This window comes from Leptodactylus fuscus, chromosome 6, assembly GCF_031893055.1.
Source record: "Leptodactylus fuscus isolate aLepFus1 chromosome 6, aLepFus1.hap2, whole genome shotgun sequence".
Lineage (NCBI taxonomy): Eukaryota > Metazoa > Chordata > Amphibia > Anura > Leptodactylidae > Leptodactylus > Leptodactylus fuscus.
The window spans coordinates 109,176,281-109,194,333 of NC_134270.1; the positions used below are offsets into that span (position 1 = coordinate 109,176,281).

The window sequence follows — 18,053 nt, forward strand, 5'->3', positions numbered from 1 at the left end:
TGCCAATTGTGCTGCATATTTTACATCCATCTGCAGGTTGAAAATCAGCAGCATAGTACAGTAGGTGGAAACAGTGACAATGAACTGTGGTGCAGACAGTGAAATCCACAGCAAAATTTGGATTTGTAGTGGATTTTGCCATGGATTTGAGCAAAATCTGGGCCAGAACTTATGTTGTAGAACATTTGTCCATGTGAACATACTCTAAATGGGGGGCGGGGGAATGGGGGTGGGGGTGGAACTACCACCATAGAACTGTCGTCATCATGCTGATTAGTTGTGTAAGGCTGGGGTCTGGAGTCTGTGTTTCACCTCCCTCTTCCTCCCAAGCAGTCAACTAAGAGGGCCCGAGCCATTACATTGGTTGAACACCCAGCAATCTGACACAACCCCTTAAATACAATTCTAATGTCCACAGTTTCCCCTCTCCCCCCCTCTCCCCCATCTCCCACCTGACACTAATGGATAAGAGGAATAAAACATGTTTTATGATACATTATGGCACATACTGATTAGAGGAATGGCATAGTGCCACTGGTGCCAAGCTGGTTTTCCACTTTCTGCACAGTGCCATTCTAGCTGTCAGATTTATTGTCACAGCATATTTGACCATTTGGCTTCTAGAAAACTAACCAGTCTTTTCAGTGGGTCAACTGAATTATGCTTTACAAAATAACCGATCCCATGACAATGACGTCCCACCCGGACCACCTGTAATGAGCTATTATTGCAGGAAGAGGTGTCTAGTGGGTCTTGAATGGAAAATCAGCTAGTGGGTCCTAAAGGGATAATGATGCTAGAATAGGGTGTACAGATTACTGCTTGTGCTATTTTAACACTTTTGTCATCACAAATTTAGATGTAGAATCTGTTTAGATAATTGTTCTCAGCTAGATCACTGCCTGCAAATGGAATAGTTTCCATAGAAATATGCATATTAATATGTTGCCTATATGCATTTCTGTTACTCTGCCCCCCTGCTATATTAAATACTATGGTGACTGAAAACTGGCTTTTTTTAACTACTCTTTTTATAATGAACTTGTATCTGATACCACGTCAAGAACATTGGACAGATGCTTTTGGGAAGATAAGAAGAGAAAGCGCTGACTCGGGTAACACTACTGGTATACAAAATAAAGGTCAACCTAAATCCACAGTATACTGTATATACTCAAATTCTTAGGCTGTGTTTACAAGCCAACACATTTATGTTATGTGAGCACTGTAGGTGCTGTGCTTCTTCATGCCTCCCCTCTGGAATCCATATTTGGGCTGGTAGCAACAGAAAGCTGGGTAAAGCTGGTGTGCCACAGTCATTTTGTGGTGTGTTTTTTTTCACCACCATAAGTGGACAAGCACAAGAACATTATGTATGACATCAGCCTTATAATACTACATATGGATCAAAATTTTATAGAGGACAAATAGTTTTCAGGAAATGTTGAAATATATGCAGGGTCTTCCTGGCTAGTCTGGTCTATGACTGTATAAGCCTTCATGCATGATGTACTGTCAGGTTTTCAAATCCAATTATGGATGAAGCATATTTCACAATAATTTACAGACATGTCTGTACAGGCTGTGAGGAGAATCAGCCCTCCACACATTGTGTGAAGGGAAAATAGGATGGCCCCGTACACTCACTGAAATAAGCAAGACAGAATGGATTGTATCTAGGGACAGACTTACTTAGTAACAAAGGAGTGAACAGTAAATTAACTAGACACCTAGTGACAGAAACTTTAGAGAGGTTTTCCAAGCCATATTTTTAATTAAAGTACATTACATGTTTGTCCAGAACCACATGCTCTATGAAATGTGACTAAACTGTCTGAAAAGTTAGTGACCATTTAAGTAACATTCTGCTTTCAGGTTTCTGTCACACTTAGGCCCCATGCACACAAATGTGAAACATGAATATTTAATGGATTTGTTTTTAAGATCAATTAGTAGAACATTGAGAGGCAATGGAGACATGTAGATGGCTGTTTTTCATTGAGTGGACTATTAAGAAATGACATGTCTTATTTTTGTCTGTTTCACAGACAGATAGACCTATATAATCAATGGATAAAAATGGTAGGGTCAAAAAGATCATCAATTTTTTTAACTGACAGAAAACTGATGAAAAATAATTGACATACTTATAAAAAATATATCAAAAACTGACAGTTTTATCCATTTTTAATGTCCGTTTTTTTCACTGTCATGTGCATGTAGTCTTAGCTTTAGTCCTGGCATTTTATTGTTTGCAAAAATCCATACATAATAAACAATGCTGGTATCGCTAGTGTCTTTTTTTTCCCTAGTTGTTTTTAATTTTGGTGTTTTTTGGTCATATAATTGATCTTTACTTTTCTTTTGAGACTTTATATCCCAGCGGATCCCACATTGTGAAAAGAAGAAAGAAGCAAGAATATGTATGTAAGACAATTCATAATTTACTATTGCATAACTCACCATGGCATTTTTCCAGCAACAAAATGCTGTACAAAAAGACTCCAAAAATGTAAAAACCTTATACAGTAAGTTAGCCTCCAGTGTAAGGCTATATTCAGACTATTGAGGTGCAAAACGGCAGTGAAAAGCATCTATTTTTAATGGCTGACTTGCACCTGAGGGGCACTCGAAATTTGGGGAAAAGCTGCAAGACACATATGTTTTTGAAAGACACCGCATGATAATTTTAGTTGTGTTTTTCCTATATATTTGATAAGGGAATATAAATGGAGGGAATAACACAGTAAAAACTCAATGAAAGATGCTATGAAAATAAAACAACAGATTTTTGCTGTGTTTTTCCTCCCGCAGCATTTTTTAGCTGCACCACGTAGGGCTTTAGCCTTAGGCAGGGTTAACATGGTGATTTTTTTGCTGACGACCTGCGCACGGTTTTTAATTACAGTAATGAGTAGCTCATGTTACTTTACATCTCACCTGTTTGATAGCAGCCAATACACCAGAGGTTCTCTATTTACTTGTGTTGTTAGTATACAGATGAGATGTATAGTAAATGTGCTAATCATTACTGTAATTAAAAAAACACATACACTTCTTCAGCAAAAAAAGCACCATATAAACCCAGCCTCAGGTATTGAACACCAGTCTCCCTATTCCCATGTCACAGCTCTTCTGCTAGTGTAGGGTGTATAGGTGTAGGGCAACTCCCACGCTACTTCACTTATATGCCAGTGGCGCAGTTATTGTCGCAAATGGGGTTTAAAGGTCACAATCCTGAGCTTGGCGACTTTTTTACATCAGGAATCTGGCGTAAATATAATAATAAATATGCTCCAATGACTGCAAGATTTTCTAACTGTAGTTATGACTATTATATGTCGCTGGGAATTTTATCTGTAAGGTAATGGCCACCAAATTAAAAAGCCTAATGTGCTACTCAGATGAAATGCATAGTAAAATGTGCTACTCATTACTGCAATTAGAAAGGCATTGCAGTTATTGGGGGTCATTATCATCTGACCCTTTTTTGACATATTTCGCAGGTGCACCTTCTTTTAAGGTAGTTTTACTGTGGTGTCTATTTATCATGTCGGCACATCTGCTTGTTAAATGCTGTGAATGTGATAGTTAGTTTAGATGCGCCTTTGTAATCTATGTGCACTTTGCCCCTTTTTTGCTAAAAATTGCATAGCTGCCCCTTTTTAATAGTGTCTGACCTGACGGGCTATTTTACACTGCCCATGTACTGGAGTGCAGTCAGTTGCCCTCCCCATAAATGGAGCATGAAAAGGATTTCTATTTAGGCAATACTTCCTTTTTTCGATAAAAAAGCAGAAGTGGCGAGGGCAGCTAACATCTGGAAAAAGAGGTGCAATTGCTTCATGAATGAAATGCAGGGCAGAAAAAGACATAATGATTTTGTTTTCTAAACTACCTTCCTCTTCTGATGGGGCAGTTTAGTTCCTTATGTTGATGGTGGGCTCAGTCATCTACACCACCAACAATGGGATCAGCTACAATGTCAATAAGATTTTGACCAGCTTTATGAGGAGCAGACCCTCCTCTTATCGATGTGTATGAGAGACATCATAGCAGCTGGTCTCCCTCCACCCACTCTGGGGTAATCTTCAGGGACAAATGCCATTATTTATTTTATTTATTTATTATGCTTACTTATATAGTGCCATCATATTCCGCAGCACTTTACAGATATTGTCAGTCACTGTCCCATATAGGGCTCACAATCTACATTCCCTATCAGTATGTCTTTGAGAGAGAGAGCATGTAAATAAGTAAAGGTGGTGAGAAATGCAACGTACAAGTCATATACTGGTCAGACATAGTCTTATCCCTCATGTACACACACAATGGTTTCTTTCAGTCACTTAAAGAGGACCTTTCATGGTCCAGGACACAGGCAGTTCTATATACTGCTGGAAAGCTGACAGTGCGCTGAATTCAGCGCACTGTCGGCTTTCCCGATCTGTGCCCCAGGTAAAGTGCTATCGGACCCGGTACCGTAGCTCTTCACAGTCAGAAGGGCGTTCCTGACAGTCAGTCAGGGACGCCCTTCTGCCCAGCAGCGCCTATTGTGCTGTACAGTGTGTGCGGGGAGGAACGCCCCCTCCCTCTGCTCACAGTGCTCGTCCATAGACGAGTATTATCAGGAGGGGAGGGGGTGTTCCTCCCCGCTCACACTGTGCAGCGCGATAGGCGCTGCTGGGCAGAAGGGCGTCCCTGGCTAACTGTCAGAAATGCCCTTCTGACTGTAAAGAGATACGGTCCCGGGACAGATAGCGCTTTACCCGGGGCACAGATCAGGAAAGCCGACAGTGCGCTGAATTCAGCGCACTGTCAGCTTTCCAGCAGTATATAAAACTGCCTGTGCCCAATCTGATGAAAGGTCCTCTTTAAAACAACAGATACATTTTAATGGTTGTCCCTTTAACAATATAATATTCTTCATCATCCTGAGCCCAGTCTCTATAATGGCAGCCACATGTACTTACTCATTCCCAACTCAAGTATAAACCTGGAGGAACACACTAAGTATAGCTTTTTTTCCATCTTCCAGAGTGTCTCATTTATCTCCTGCCAATTAGTCCATAAATAACCCAATTAGTAAAGAACTTGAGATGAATAAGGCTGGGAGTGAGGACATCCAGGTCTACCAGAAGAGAGGCGCTGAAGACCTACACCACTAATTTAAGAGTCTCCTGACATTTGTAATTAAATACAAATGCTACATTTACATAGCTCTCCATAATTAACAATTATATAACAAGGTTGTTTTTCAGATTTTTTTTTTTTTTTTTTTAATTATTATTGTTTTTTCCTCCTCTTTTCTACTCATCACAGAAAAGGGACTGACAGAATTATACAACATTGAGGCATATGTAAACCTGTCTGTACCCTGGTGTCTGACAGATGCTAGTCACTTTTCTTCCATGTTTTGCTTCATCTGGTCACGTCTGAAGCTTTTCCACTGGAATATGTTTGGCCACTAGGAGCACTGTTATACAGCAAAAACATTAGGAACATAACCGCTGGCATTGCTCATATAAGTGTACGTAGCCTTGAAGCTGGCGGAGGGGGCACCTCATATATGACTCTCCTCTGGGTTGTGTGCATGGGGGGAGGGGGATGTATGCCATCTTGTAGCTAGCATTTATTTCCCCCATCATTTGTAAAAGTAGCGAAGGCAAACAATGTTTTGTGCAAAAAAAGCACACCTTTTTATGCCTTTTATACATTAGAAAACTGCTTTTGTAAAATCAAGCGCTCATAGGGTGATAATGTATTATGCTTTGGAGAGAATACCTATACCTATACAATGTATTTGTGGCTACTCTTTTTTTAACCAGAGGTTACAGACAAAATGCATCCATTGATGTCACTCATGAATGGTTGCAGCCATGTGTAATGATCACCAGATCCATGGCCCTTGCATACTGGTAATAGAAATAGAAACAGCTGGGATATATCCCAAAACATGGCTGAATTCGCTAAACCTAACATGGTGTATACCACGTAATGATGTTAACTGATTCCAATATGTTGAAAATCTTGGATTATTAGAAGTCTCAAAGAGAATGCATTTTGGGGTGAGTATATCCTTTGTCACTGTGTCATTCCGAATTAGAGTGTGTCAGAGATGCGCTCTTGAGTCCTCTCCAAACTCTTACTCGATATTATGACATAAATATAAAGCAAATGTTGGGAAGAGGTTGAAAGAGAATATCTCCATGTAAAACCGATACACTCTTTTATGCCTAGTGCAAAGGTTATGGAGACAGCAGGACACAGACATTGTCTATTCAGTGTTCTTTCTTTGCATCAAGATGGAGAATGAAACATTGTATTATATATATCTGTATTCACCTGTGGTTTATATTGTATTATATATCACCCTGGAAGATGATGGAGTTATAGATATATATAAATAACAGCAAGCTGAATATGCCTTTTCTATAAGCTTTGCATAAAATGCTACCTATGGGGAAGTTGGAAGCAACACAGAGGAAGGTGATAATATTTCTGGAATCCAAGAACAGAATTTTATATATGATGTATCATTTAATCAGGAAATGGTAATTTGTTGTGATGCGTCATTTAATCAGAAAATGTAAATTCCCAGTATCTGTGCCTATGAATTATGCAAGAATACAGAAAATTTGGCAAAATAAAGGTGATAAATGTTGAAAGGTTTTAACAGAAATCTACTGCACTGCTGCTGGCAATCTGATGTAGAGAAAAGCTGATGGTTACAGATATGTAATATGTATTGGATCATTTTCGTCTGTAAATAAAAACAGTCTAATATTTTGACTCATTTGTTCGATTTGGTTCTCTTTATCTACTTTTAGTACTTGAGTGAAAATCTGATGTAATGTTAGGTCAAATCTATGCAGAAATACAGGGAATTCCATAGGGCTCACAAACTGTCAAGCACCACTGTCTATGGATCCTGGTATGACATAGGCCATAGGCCATGGACTCTTTTCTGACAACTTTGTGTTTCATGGCCAATGCATAAGGAATGCAGATCTAAACTTGTGCACAGTCCTTTTATTCTTAGGATCTTAGGATCGGTGGGGGTCCCAGAAGCTGGACTCCCACTGATCATGAAACGGCATATCCTTGGATACACCATAACTTAAAAGGAGAAGAATATTAATAGAAAGAATAAGAATGTCTGCTCATAGATTAAAATTCTCCTCTTTGTGTATCCAGCTACTATTCAGATCTCCAGTTACTCTGTGGGTAAAGACTACAAGCCTTGTAGTCTGATCTTGATGTCTTCCTTCCATCTTTCTCCTACTTCTGGCTCACATCCATTTCTGTGCATCTCAAGAACTGGAGGAGAGATGGAAGGGAGTATGGCTGCAGGATCAGTATACACAGGTTTTTTTGAAGTCTGTAACCAGAGAGAAATACATGTTTACATAGGAACTGTACACACAAAACAGATAAAATATGTGATTTGTAACCAAGACTATTCCATTGTTGTGTAGATGCTGTCCAACAATAGAAACTAGGCTGCAAAGGGTACAGAGGCTTTGAGCTGTCAGCTTCAGCACCTCGGTCAGTTCCATCTATAATCCTAGGACATAGTTTGCTATAATAACAGTAAATAAAAATACAGAATATAAAAGCTAAATAAAAATAAAGCTATTGAGACATATACATAAGCAGATAAACAAGGAAAAGCAAGCTTTCTGTGACCTTGCTATGTTGCAGGATGACTTTGGGGAGCACGAAATGACCAGCAGGTAGGTGTCGTGAGTGGCAGGCTGTCTCTGAACAAAAAAAGGTACCATTCTGATCAATAAGGTAGATGCTTACTTCCCAAAGCAGAGAACCGTTTATCAGCTGGGGGTACAGACAATAATAGACATTCTATCTCACACGCACCACGTTCCCAGCTGAATGAGCATGACTCTTTGTTCAAAGTGACAGTTTGCAATTCTCTCTGCTCTAACAGGCCCCTTTTCCTTTGCAGTCTCCTGTGCATGATGTAATTTGGAGATTGGGATGTGCAAACCAGCGTCCCATTGGTCTTTCCTCCCGCTGTCATCTTGCTGAAGTCTTTGACAAGAGCGCTCTTCTCATTCTCCTGACAGTGCTACATACAATGATCTGATCAGAGAGACATCCTGGAGGAAAGTGTAATTCTGTTCTAGAGCTCTTCATATTTGTAATGTATCACACGCAATAATCTGCCTTATTACTGTACTAATATGCACTTATTGATCTCTAATGAAACAATTATCAGAGGACAATATATTTCTTTGCCCAATGGTGCAGTAAAACTATTTATTGTTCATGTCCATTTCTTCTGCTATATGTTCAGGACTTGGTTACAGCTGTGTGTGCACTAGGTTCTTAAAATATGCATCAGAACATAAGATGAAATATACAAACCAGGGGGAAAGATCTTCCAATGGGAAAATAAAAACAAAACAATATATGGTATAAAATGGCAACTGGACTACTGCTTTTTATCAGTTGCACGAGTCATAAGGCAGTTATCCTATAGAGGTATAAACTATAGGAGGTAAAGAGGTTATCCAGCCTTTAAAATTGATGGCCTATTCTTATCATAGGCCATCGGTGTGACATCAGTGGTGGACTGGCTCTTGACCCTTCTACTGATCAACTATTTGAAGGGGTTGTGACTCCAATATGTGTTGTTCATCCTCTGCATTGCTTACATCAGGATGGAGGCTAGTTTCTATTCGTTTCTATTTCTAAAATTATGATAGAATTGCGTGTGCGTGTAGGGGGGGGGGGGGTTCACATGGACCATGCAAAAACTTTAAAGGGGCTCTATCAGCAAAATCATGCTGATAGAGACCCACATATGCGTGAATAGCCTTTAAAAAGGCTATTCGGGCACCGTAAATGTTATATTAAACTACCCCCCCCCCATTTTAAAATAAACCCTAAAACAGAATGTGATCTACTTACCCATCGTGCACGGGGGGGGGGGGGGGGGGGGGGCATTCAGGGTCCACCGTCTTCTTCATCCACGCCTCCTCTTCCTGCGATGTTCTCGGGTCCCATCTTCCTCCAGCGCTCGCGAACTGACATTGCTAAAGAAAAATGGCCTGGGCGCATGCGCAGTAGCTGTAGTAGAGGCAGCATGCTACTGCACATGCGCCCAGGCCATTTTTTTTTAGCAATGTCAGTTCGCAAGCGCCGGAGGAAGACGGGACCGGAGGACATCGCAGGAAGAGGAGGCGTGGATGAAGAAGACGGCGGACCCTGAATGCCCGCCCCCCATGCACGATGGGTAAGTAGATCACATTCTGTTTTAGGGTTTTATTTAAAAATGGGGGGGTAGTTTAATATAACATTTACAGTGCCTGAATAGCCTTTTTAAAGGCTATTCACGCATATGTGGGGCTCTATCAGCATGATTTTGCTGATAGAGCCCCTTTAATAAAAGCTAACCAAAACATTACATGTACTCAAAAAGGTTCCAACTAAATTTACAGCTTGACTTGTAAAGAAAATTCTTTTAGGAGGACTCCGCAGACTTTCTGTGAAAAATTTCACAAACAGAGATTACTCTGGCACACCAAAATGATAAAAATTAACTTAGTCTCCACATGGCGGAAATGGCGCAATTTTTTTACAGTCACAACAAGTGAATCCCATCCCACTTTTCGGCAAAATACATAGTGCGGACATACGGTGATTTCCAAAACTGTTGCAGTTTTGGAAATGTCAGCATGTCAATTATATCTACGGAAATGCCAGCAGTTTCCCTATAGATAGAATTGAACCAGAAAGTTTGCAGAGGAAACCTCTGTGAACTTTCTTTGCAAAGCGCCGTGGAAAGAACCGCAATGCGTTGCCACTGCAGCTTTTCTCGTAGCGCTGTTTTTGCCGCAGGATGCTATGTGGGGCCTTAGCCTTATTGTGATTTAATTATTCCACTGACATTGGGGCTTATTTAGCGAAAAATAGCAGAATTAAAAAGCAAGGATGTTGCCATAATGCATAATGGATGGAGTGACCTGATTGGTTGGTTGTCTGTATTCTTCAATGGATGACAGGTACAAGTACAGACAATGCTCATACTGAGAGAATCAGCGCTCTTATTGTGTGCCTAATGTCCACATTCTCTGTCCAACAATCCTTTTAAAATGATATCATTAACCCACATAGTTAACCCCTTACAAGCACATAATGCGAATTGTTAAACGTGAGAGTTTCATGTTCAGCGACCAATTATATCAGTAAAAAACAGAGATTTGCTTTTGTTTCTGCCTTTTTTTAATTTATGATTTTGTTGACGCCAATTGTCGCTGAGGTGGCAGCGGTTGGATTTGCACTTGGCTTGGATTTATCAAACCCGGCCCACTGCACACATTCCCTCCAGATTTGCCACACGGCTTATAAGCTAATGAGCTTTGCATACATTACACAGGTAATTTGTAAATGCTGATTACTAGCGAGCATGGGTAAGGGATCTGGGTAGATTTCTGGGGAGATGGAAAGAAGAATTAAAAAGAGGAAAATCCTAATGCACAAGATACAGAGGATATCACTTGTATCACGCTCCAGGAAAAATATTTCTTTTCTATTCATTTATGCAATGTGGAAGGAAGATCAACATTATCTGGGCTCAGAGGCAGGGATTTCACTGGAGATCATTTCAGCAGACATTAAACACAGCACTATAGATAAAGCTTCATTGTTCTCTTTGGTTTTATGACAGTTCTTGCATCTCATCACAAAAGGCAGGTCTGTCAGTAAGCATCAACACTACGGGCACAATCTCCACTAAGTTATGAGAATGAGACTCATCAAAAGACACTTAAAGGGGTATTCTAGTAAAATCAACTTATAGCAGCCCCTTCCTCATGGCTTGAGGAAGGGGCTTGATGCCCTGAAACGCGTAGCTTCGATGTGATCTGAGACGAACCACAAGTTAAATTGTACCTTTTTTATTTTTATGTGAATAAAAGTTATACTTTACATATACATTGCTATTGGTGGATTTTGACAGACGCTGGACACTTTTTACTCCTTGTTTCAATTAATTGAGATTTAGGTCATAATTGTCCAGCCCTACATTGACTGGATGCTGCAGCTGCATATCAAGATAACATAACATTGCTGGAACTGGGTAAACAGACCAAGAAGTTTAATTTTATACCTGTGTCAGTTGTTTGTGAACACAAACTTAAAAATTGGGAAAATTCCTGAAAGGCTAAGGCCTCACGTAACAGGCCACAGCGAAAAAGCTAGCAGTCACTGTAAAACTGTGGCGTTTGTGCAATATGGGGCCCCAATTTAAACATTTAAAGAAACAAACCTGTACAGAATTTTTGCCCTACAAATGTGGTACATTACAAGATTCTTCTCAACCAGTCAGCAGATCTAAAATGGAATTTGTGTGGCCCTGTGTGATTCCTGAATAGTATCACTATTTCTTTCAACATTAACAGGAAATTGTTGATATTATCCAATATATAGACTCCTGTATGTGCAATAAATCTACTTACTTCTCGATCCAGACCCGCAGCTACTGTATTAATGGCTCCAGTTTCGCTGTGAATCACAAACATGTCCTGGGATGGGCTTTGTGGAGTCTGCGTCATGATACGATACATTACTATTCCATTTGATGTGTTGATATCATCTGCATCATGTGCTGTCACTGTCATTACATAGGTACCTAGGGGGTAAGGAGATAAAGATTGTGCAAATCAATAGGGTAATAATGGAAGAGATAAGTCATTGTGTAATTCAGACATGCTTCATTGCCATATATTACATGTATCAATTCTTCACTGTTTAACACCTCTGCTTGTGGTCCGTGAAAGTGAACCTTCTTTGTTTACCTACAGAGGATGGAAAGCTGTCCTGGACATATAATGCTCACAAAGGAACATATTCCCCAACTTTGAACGTGTTGAAAGAGGGTACTTGGTTCTGCACATCATGAGCCTGTATGTAGGTTCAGTTCAGAGAAACCTGGTGCCATGGCTTGTGAATTGGTGGTGCCTTTATGGGCCATGAAAGAGAAGTGGGTGCAACTTATGTATTGGCCTTAGACTAGTACTAATAGAGAGTCTGACTTGATAGCGAAGAGTTGGAGCAGGATCTTCAGGAAGAAGATTACAGAAATTGCTTCTGAAGCACTTGAAAGGACTCCTGCTGTATTAGTAGTGTAAGCCGATGGCTGGTTAATGGAGGTGTACATCTCACTCAGACTACTCAGGTGGGTGAGATGAGAAAACTCCCGAAGGAATGTTTTGGTAAATGCTCAGTATTGGACTGGATTTTTAGGAATGACAGGTAGGTTGGTAGTGGGACTTGTCATTCCACCCCCCTCCAGTCCACACTTTGGGGATGTTCCGGCAGCGACTCAGCTGTTGAGAGTCTCCTCGTCAAGGAAGCTTAAGAAGCCAGCTCCAGCAGCAACACTTTGGCAAAGCTTGGCTGGAGTGCCAAACAGAGAGGTAGTTTTTTGGAGCTGTGTCCTGAATTATTCAACTGGCTTTTTGATTTCTGTTATTCTAGGTGAGGTAACCTATTCTATGTTCAGTTAGAGCCTAGCCGGGCAGGGATTTATTTTTGTATTGTTTCCTCTTGTTGCTGCACTACCTTTTTTGAGTGATAATAAAACTTTACTTTTGTTTTGGACTAAAGAAACGACTTATGTGTCTATGCCACCCCACCTAGCAACCCCAGACCCTGACAGAAGTTAAATGCTTTGCTGTTAATATTGACTACCTTACATGCTTATATTCTCTGAATTGGATGCCTTAACATAAAACGTCAGTAGTGAATGACAATGTTGTTACACAGTTGGGCTAGTGGCAGCTGAGAAGTAAGAATGCTAGCCCTAGGGTCACCACTGATAGCCAATCACAGGCCTCAGCAATGACCCCTGGTGTATAACATTGGAGGAGACACTAGAAGGGGATGCAAATATCCAGGCCTGAAGACCAGATCTGGGGAAAGAAGAAAAGGTTCACCCATCACTTGTGAGAGTTAGGTCTTAGTGACCATAAAGTTTAGTCTTGAGGACTGTAGAGTTGTGTATAAAAGTTAACTGTTATGAACAGGTAATTCTATCTTTCTGTAGTGTAGAATAATGATTGTCAGGGACAATTGTTAATGGTGGGGGTATGTAAGATCATAGGGGCCACCACCTTTGAAAAAATGGCCTTTGGTTACTGACTACTCTATGTCCTTGCCCAAGATTGGTTTGTGCAATTGTTTTGTACATTTAGTACTTCATGCATCTTATTGTACATTTCATGACATACATTTTTCTGAATATAATGATGACTTATTGCCCTATATGATACATCTACCTTGGTCTGGAATTTTCTGGAAAGATAGTCGTACAATCTCTCACTAAACAGGGGACATGTTATGCCCATTGACTGTGCAGGAGGACGTGTCTCTTTGGTGTTACTTGACTTACAGTTTATGTATGCTACGGCTTGATGCCTTGTAATCCCTTCAGGCAGTTAGACTCATATAAAAGAAAGGGTTTCTGTGCCTTCGGGTTTCTGTTGGGACCTCCGTTGCTAATGGTCTGACTTTTCATCCTTCTAGTACAATTCTGAAGTTCAGAAGGTTGATGTTGGCGAATGAGCATGAGAATGTTGTGAGTGTTGACCGTAAACTCCTATAACCACTGGGAAATCGCTGTATGTGCCAAGGGACTGTTATTCTACTGATGTTGATCCTGAATGTTTATTCTCATTTTAATGTGGCTGTGTGACTAGAGTGTATTTCGTGGCAGCGACCTCAGTACAGTGTATAAGTATAAAGTCCAGCTGCCCTGTCCTCAGATAGGTCATAGAAGGAAGAGGTAATAGCCAAAAATGGACTAACTCTCAGTTGGTATAATTGGAGTGGGCTAAAGGCCCCTACACTGTAAGGGTAAGTTCACACAGGTGTTTTTTAGTCTGGAACCTGAGGCAGAGGCCGCCTCTGGTTCCGGACCAAAAAACGAGTAGCCACGACTGAATGCCGGTGCACTGCCGCCTCAGGTTCCGATCCAAAAACAGAGTAGCCGCGACTGAAAGCCGGTGCACTGCACCGGCATCCAGCCACGCATTCTACTCCGGATTAGGCCCAATGAATGGGCCTAGTCCGGAGGAGGGTCCGACTCGGCCTGAAGAATGAGCACCTCGCTTCTTTTTTCCGGTAGCCGGAAGAAACAGCTCCCGGAAAAAAGACCTGAGCAGCTCCCATTGATTTCAATGGGAGCCGTCTTTTTGGTCAGGGTTTTGAGGAGGATATGGCCTCAAAACCCTGACCAAAAAACGCTGTGTGAACTTACCCGAATAGTGGCTGAAATCTGTACTGTCAAATTAAATTCAAGATGGTTGGCAGTTACCCAAGCATCTGTTTGATCATCACATGTCTAGCCAGATTGTAATCCTCTGGAAATAAGCAATGAAGGTTTATTAATGGACAGCAAGAAAAAGGAATGGATCAACTTTGGGATTGTGCTGATTTAGTGTCTCGCAATGAATAACCCTGCTCTTGTATAAATGGGACTACAAGCCCATGTGTTATATACACACCTATACGCATGTACACATTCTAGCTGTTCTCCATAATAATCACGTAATAAGTGACTTCCTCTCAGCCTGGGAGAGATTTGCCTAGCCTCACACTTACACAGCCCCTGGAAGTCCGGTCATGTAATCACAGATCAACATTAAATCCTTCTCTCGGGGTGAGACGGTTCAACACCTCTTCATTAATTGTATTAAGAGTGAAGGAGCAAATGAAGGGACTCAGGATGCCAGCACTTGATACAAGCCTCAGCGTGTTTGCCACTGTGCGCTTTAAAGGATTAATTTCACAAGCCTCAAATTACAGCTTCATTTCAAAACGAACTCAGCCCCATAATTGGCTTTCTGTTCAAATCACCAAGGCTAAAGATTTAAATTCTTCATATGCAGATGACTTTCAAGTATCAGGCCCCATCTGTGCCGCGCTCGCTGGCATTCATCTCCCGGGGGAGAGTCAAGTCAAGCAGAAAGAGCTGGTCCTGGAACACAGGCACAGCCGGGCACACTGTCAGTCACAGGGCCCAGGAACCTGACATATGACTCAGGCTACAGCTATCTTATCCAGGCTAGTGCTTGCTGGGGCTTGTAGTCCTACTACATCTATCAGACTGAAAATGCTGAGCAGTAAAATTAATTTACAACTTGATAATCGATACAAATAATCCCTGCTAAAACTTGTCTTCTTAGATTTGTAATGCAAATATTTGTTTCTTGGGTAGAAGAAAACCAAGTAGTGCTGGGAATTGTCCACTGGAGGCAGAAATAGTGTAAGGTTATACAATATTACACTGTAAACTATAGGAAGCATATACAGTATATATTTTTTAAATGGACATCCTGTTTTACTCATGTAGGTTCACTGGCCCTGGCTAGTCACAGAAGAAGGAAAGATCCACATGACATGAGAATGCTCAATCTAAAATCTAAATTGTAAGGAAGGCTTTTTATTAAGTGCTAAGGCTATGGTGTTATATGAAGTTACTTCAAGCTAGTGGAAGAGCATGTAGGACTGCAGAGTTTGCAGTGGCTAATGGGAATCTCTCAATAATCATATTATATAAAGGTAATTCAGAGAGGGAGATGTCATTATGATGGTTGGATACCAGTATCCTATGGGATGGTATATGACATACAGTAATTGGTGCTGGAAGGGCCAATATTTGCACCAGGCAGAGAAGCCTAAAGTTGTGGCTCTTGATTCCATAGACACTTAGACAAGTACTAACACATATACTATTCCAACATTGTAACACCCAGCCTTGTTGTCACCACAGTTGTCTAATAGTGGCAGTGCTTTATGCAGGGTAAGGCAGAATGTTAGCTGAAGCTGAAGCATCTATACTTTCTATCTGAAACAATGGCAGTCAGGTGCAACAGGCAAATATCTGCCCCTTCCCTATATCTATCATACATCTAGACCCCAGCAATAAACCGTAATCTTGGAAAAAAAACATTAACCCAATGTTTGATTCCCTGCAGCACCTCCACACGGCAAAATAAGTATTACACTCTTTTACTTGATTTTCTTTTCAAGATGACATTACTGCTGGAGACATACACAGTATTTGATGCAGGTTGGCTGCAATATTGATGGTTCCAGCTGAAGAGAGGTTGGCTGAATACTGTTATACTTGGCGTGACCGTGCAGTGAGGCGTTCAGGGCTACAGGTGCACTTTAAGGCAAGGAGCAGCGTCAAGCCCAGGAAATGTTAAACCCCAGCGTAAAGCTTTAATTGTTACATATTTATTCACTCAGAGTCCTTGCAGAGAGCGGAGCCATAGAAACGATTCATTAATTAATCAATTCATTAGCTCAGAAGCTGACACTTGAGTCGCTTGCAGCCGGCTTCTGAATGAAATTCTGCGTCTGTGTCTGAGCCCGGCTCCTGAGTCGCACCATGTGACACGCAGCTCTGCTGATTAAGGCAGCCTGGTCAGTCAGGGGAATAGTGATATCAACTGTGAGCCGGCTCCTTAAAACCAGCAATATTCCCACAGAGATTGGCTTCAAAGCTCCTGAACATTATTCATTGCAGTGAGGAAAATCGCAGACTCTTATTAAGCACTTTGAAGCAACTATATACATTCAGGGCTGCAGAGAAGCGTAAGGGGGACACGCACACTAAACACCATACAATTCCTGAGAGACTCCCATCATTGTCTCGTACAAACATCTGATAATGATTATTTCCATTACTATTATATGGAGCAGTGTTGTCTAATGATGTATCAGCAGAAAAAGTTGTATGAGAAAGCAGAGCGGCGCCTGTGCACTCATTACAATAGCAGCATTGTTCATGTGCATACAGAAGGCCTGCTCTAAATATGCTACTATTACAGATGGCTGAAGTGTGAAGCACAAGACGCAAACACCTCACTGCCCACCGCAGTGACACCACCAGCAGCCTAGAAGGTGACACTTCATTTTGTTTTCCCACATGAGAGGTGCAGAGACACTGTATGATGCCTAGGTAAGTCTCCTGTACAGACCTTAGGGTTCATACACAATATAGAGTGCACAACCTGAGTGTGTTCCAATCCAGGAGCTCGATGTTCTGTTCTGAAATTTGTAGAGCAGTCCAATAAAATACTGGAAAGGACCAGACCATAGCTATTTTAGTAAATGTGTGTATTCTTCATGATATCAGAATTCTGGAATATCTTTTTCATCAGTCTGCATTGTACTGTAGCTCCGTTGCTCTTCCTAGAAGCCTATTATTATTATTGTTTATTTATGTAACACCATTAATTCCATGGTGCTTTACATTTGGGGGTTACATACAATACACAAATTATACAGGTAGAAATAATACTAATAATGACCGACTGGCACGGTGGGGTAGAGGGCCCTGCCCGCGAGAGCTTACAATATAAACATTGGATTTTGCAAGTTTGTCAGTGTACCCCTGCACATTGTATAATCTGACACTGTACAATAACTGCTGCCATTATTAGGCCGTCTATGGCAGGATGTCAACAACTTTCAGCCCATCAGTTGTTGTGACACTACAACCCCAAACATGTACATTTGCTAAGCTTTTCACAGAACTCCCATAGGAATGAATGGAACATGTAGGGATTTGTAGTTTCACAGCAGCTGAAATGCCCAAAAATTGCTGATCCCTTGAGGCAAATCCCCCCGAAAGGAATGGTAATGTCCAGTTGTCAATTTATTCAGATATTTTGTAGATGGAATAATAAAAGATTCAAACATCATGGAATAGATGCTCCAGGATTGTGGTTTCATAGGGAATACAAGTATCTACTGAAAAAAGACACTTCAGGAGATGTGTCGCTTTAAGAGTCCATCCACACGGAGTAAACGAGTGCACAAGTTTTTTGGTGCGTTTTTTACATGTGTAAAAAATGTCACTGAAGTCAATGGGATGGCATGCTGCAATTTCCAAAACCGCGTCGGTTCAGGAAATCATGGCGTGTCCGCACTGCGGTTTCTGCCACAAATTTGGCATGGGATTCGCTTGAATCCCATCCACTTTGCTTGTACTGTAAAACGTCACGATTTTTACT

The 18,053-nt window shown here is 41.0% G+C and overlaps 1 protein-coding gene across 1 annotated transcript in view; it reads right to left on the reverse strand.

Moving 5' to 3' along the window:
• Positions 1–18,053, reverse strand: part of CDH4 (cadherin 4) — a 575,855-nt gene that overhangs the window by 43,048 nt on the left and 514,754 nt on the right. The window contains exon 7 of the mRNA XM_075277003.1: positions 11,484–11,656. Coding sequence (XP_075133104.1) covers positions 11,484–11,656 — 173 coding nt within the window. The remainder of the gene's footprint in view (positions 1–11,483; positions 11,657–18,053) is intronic.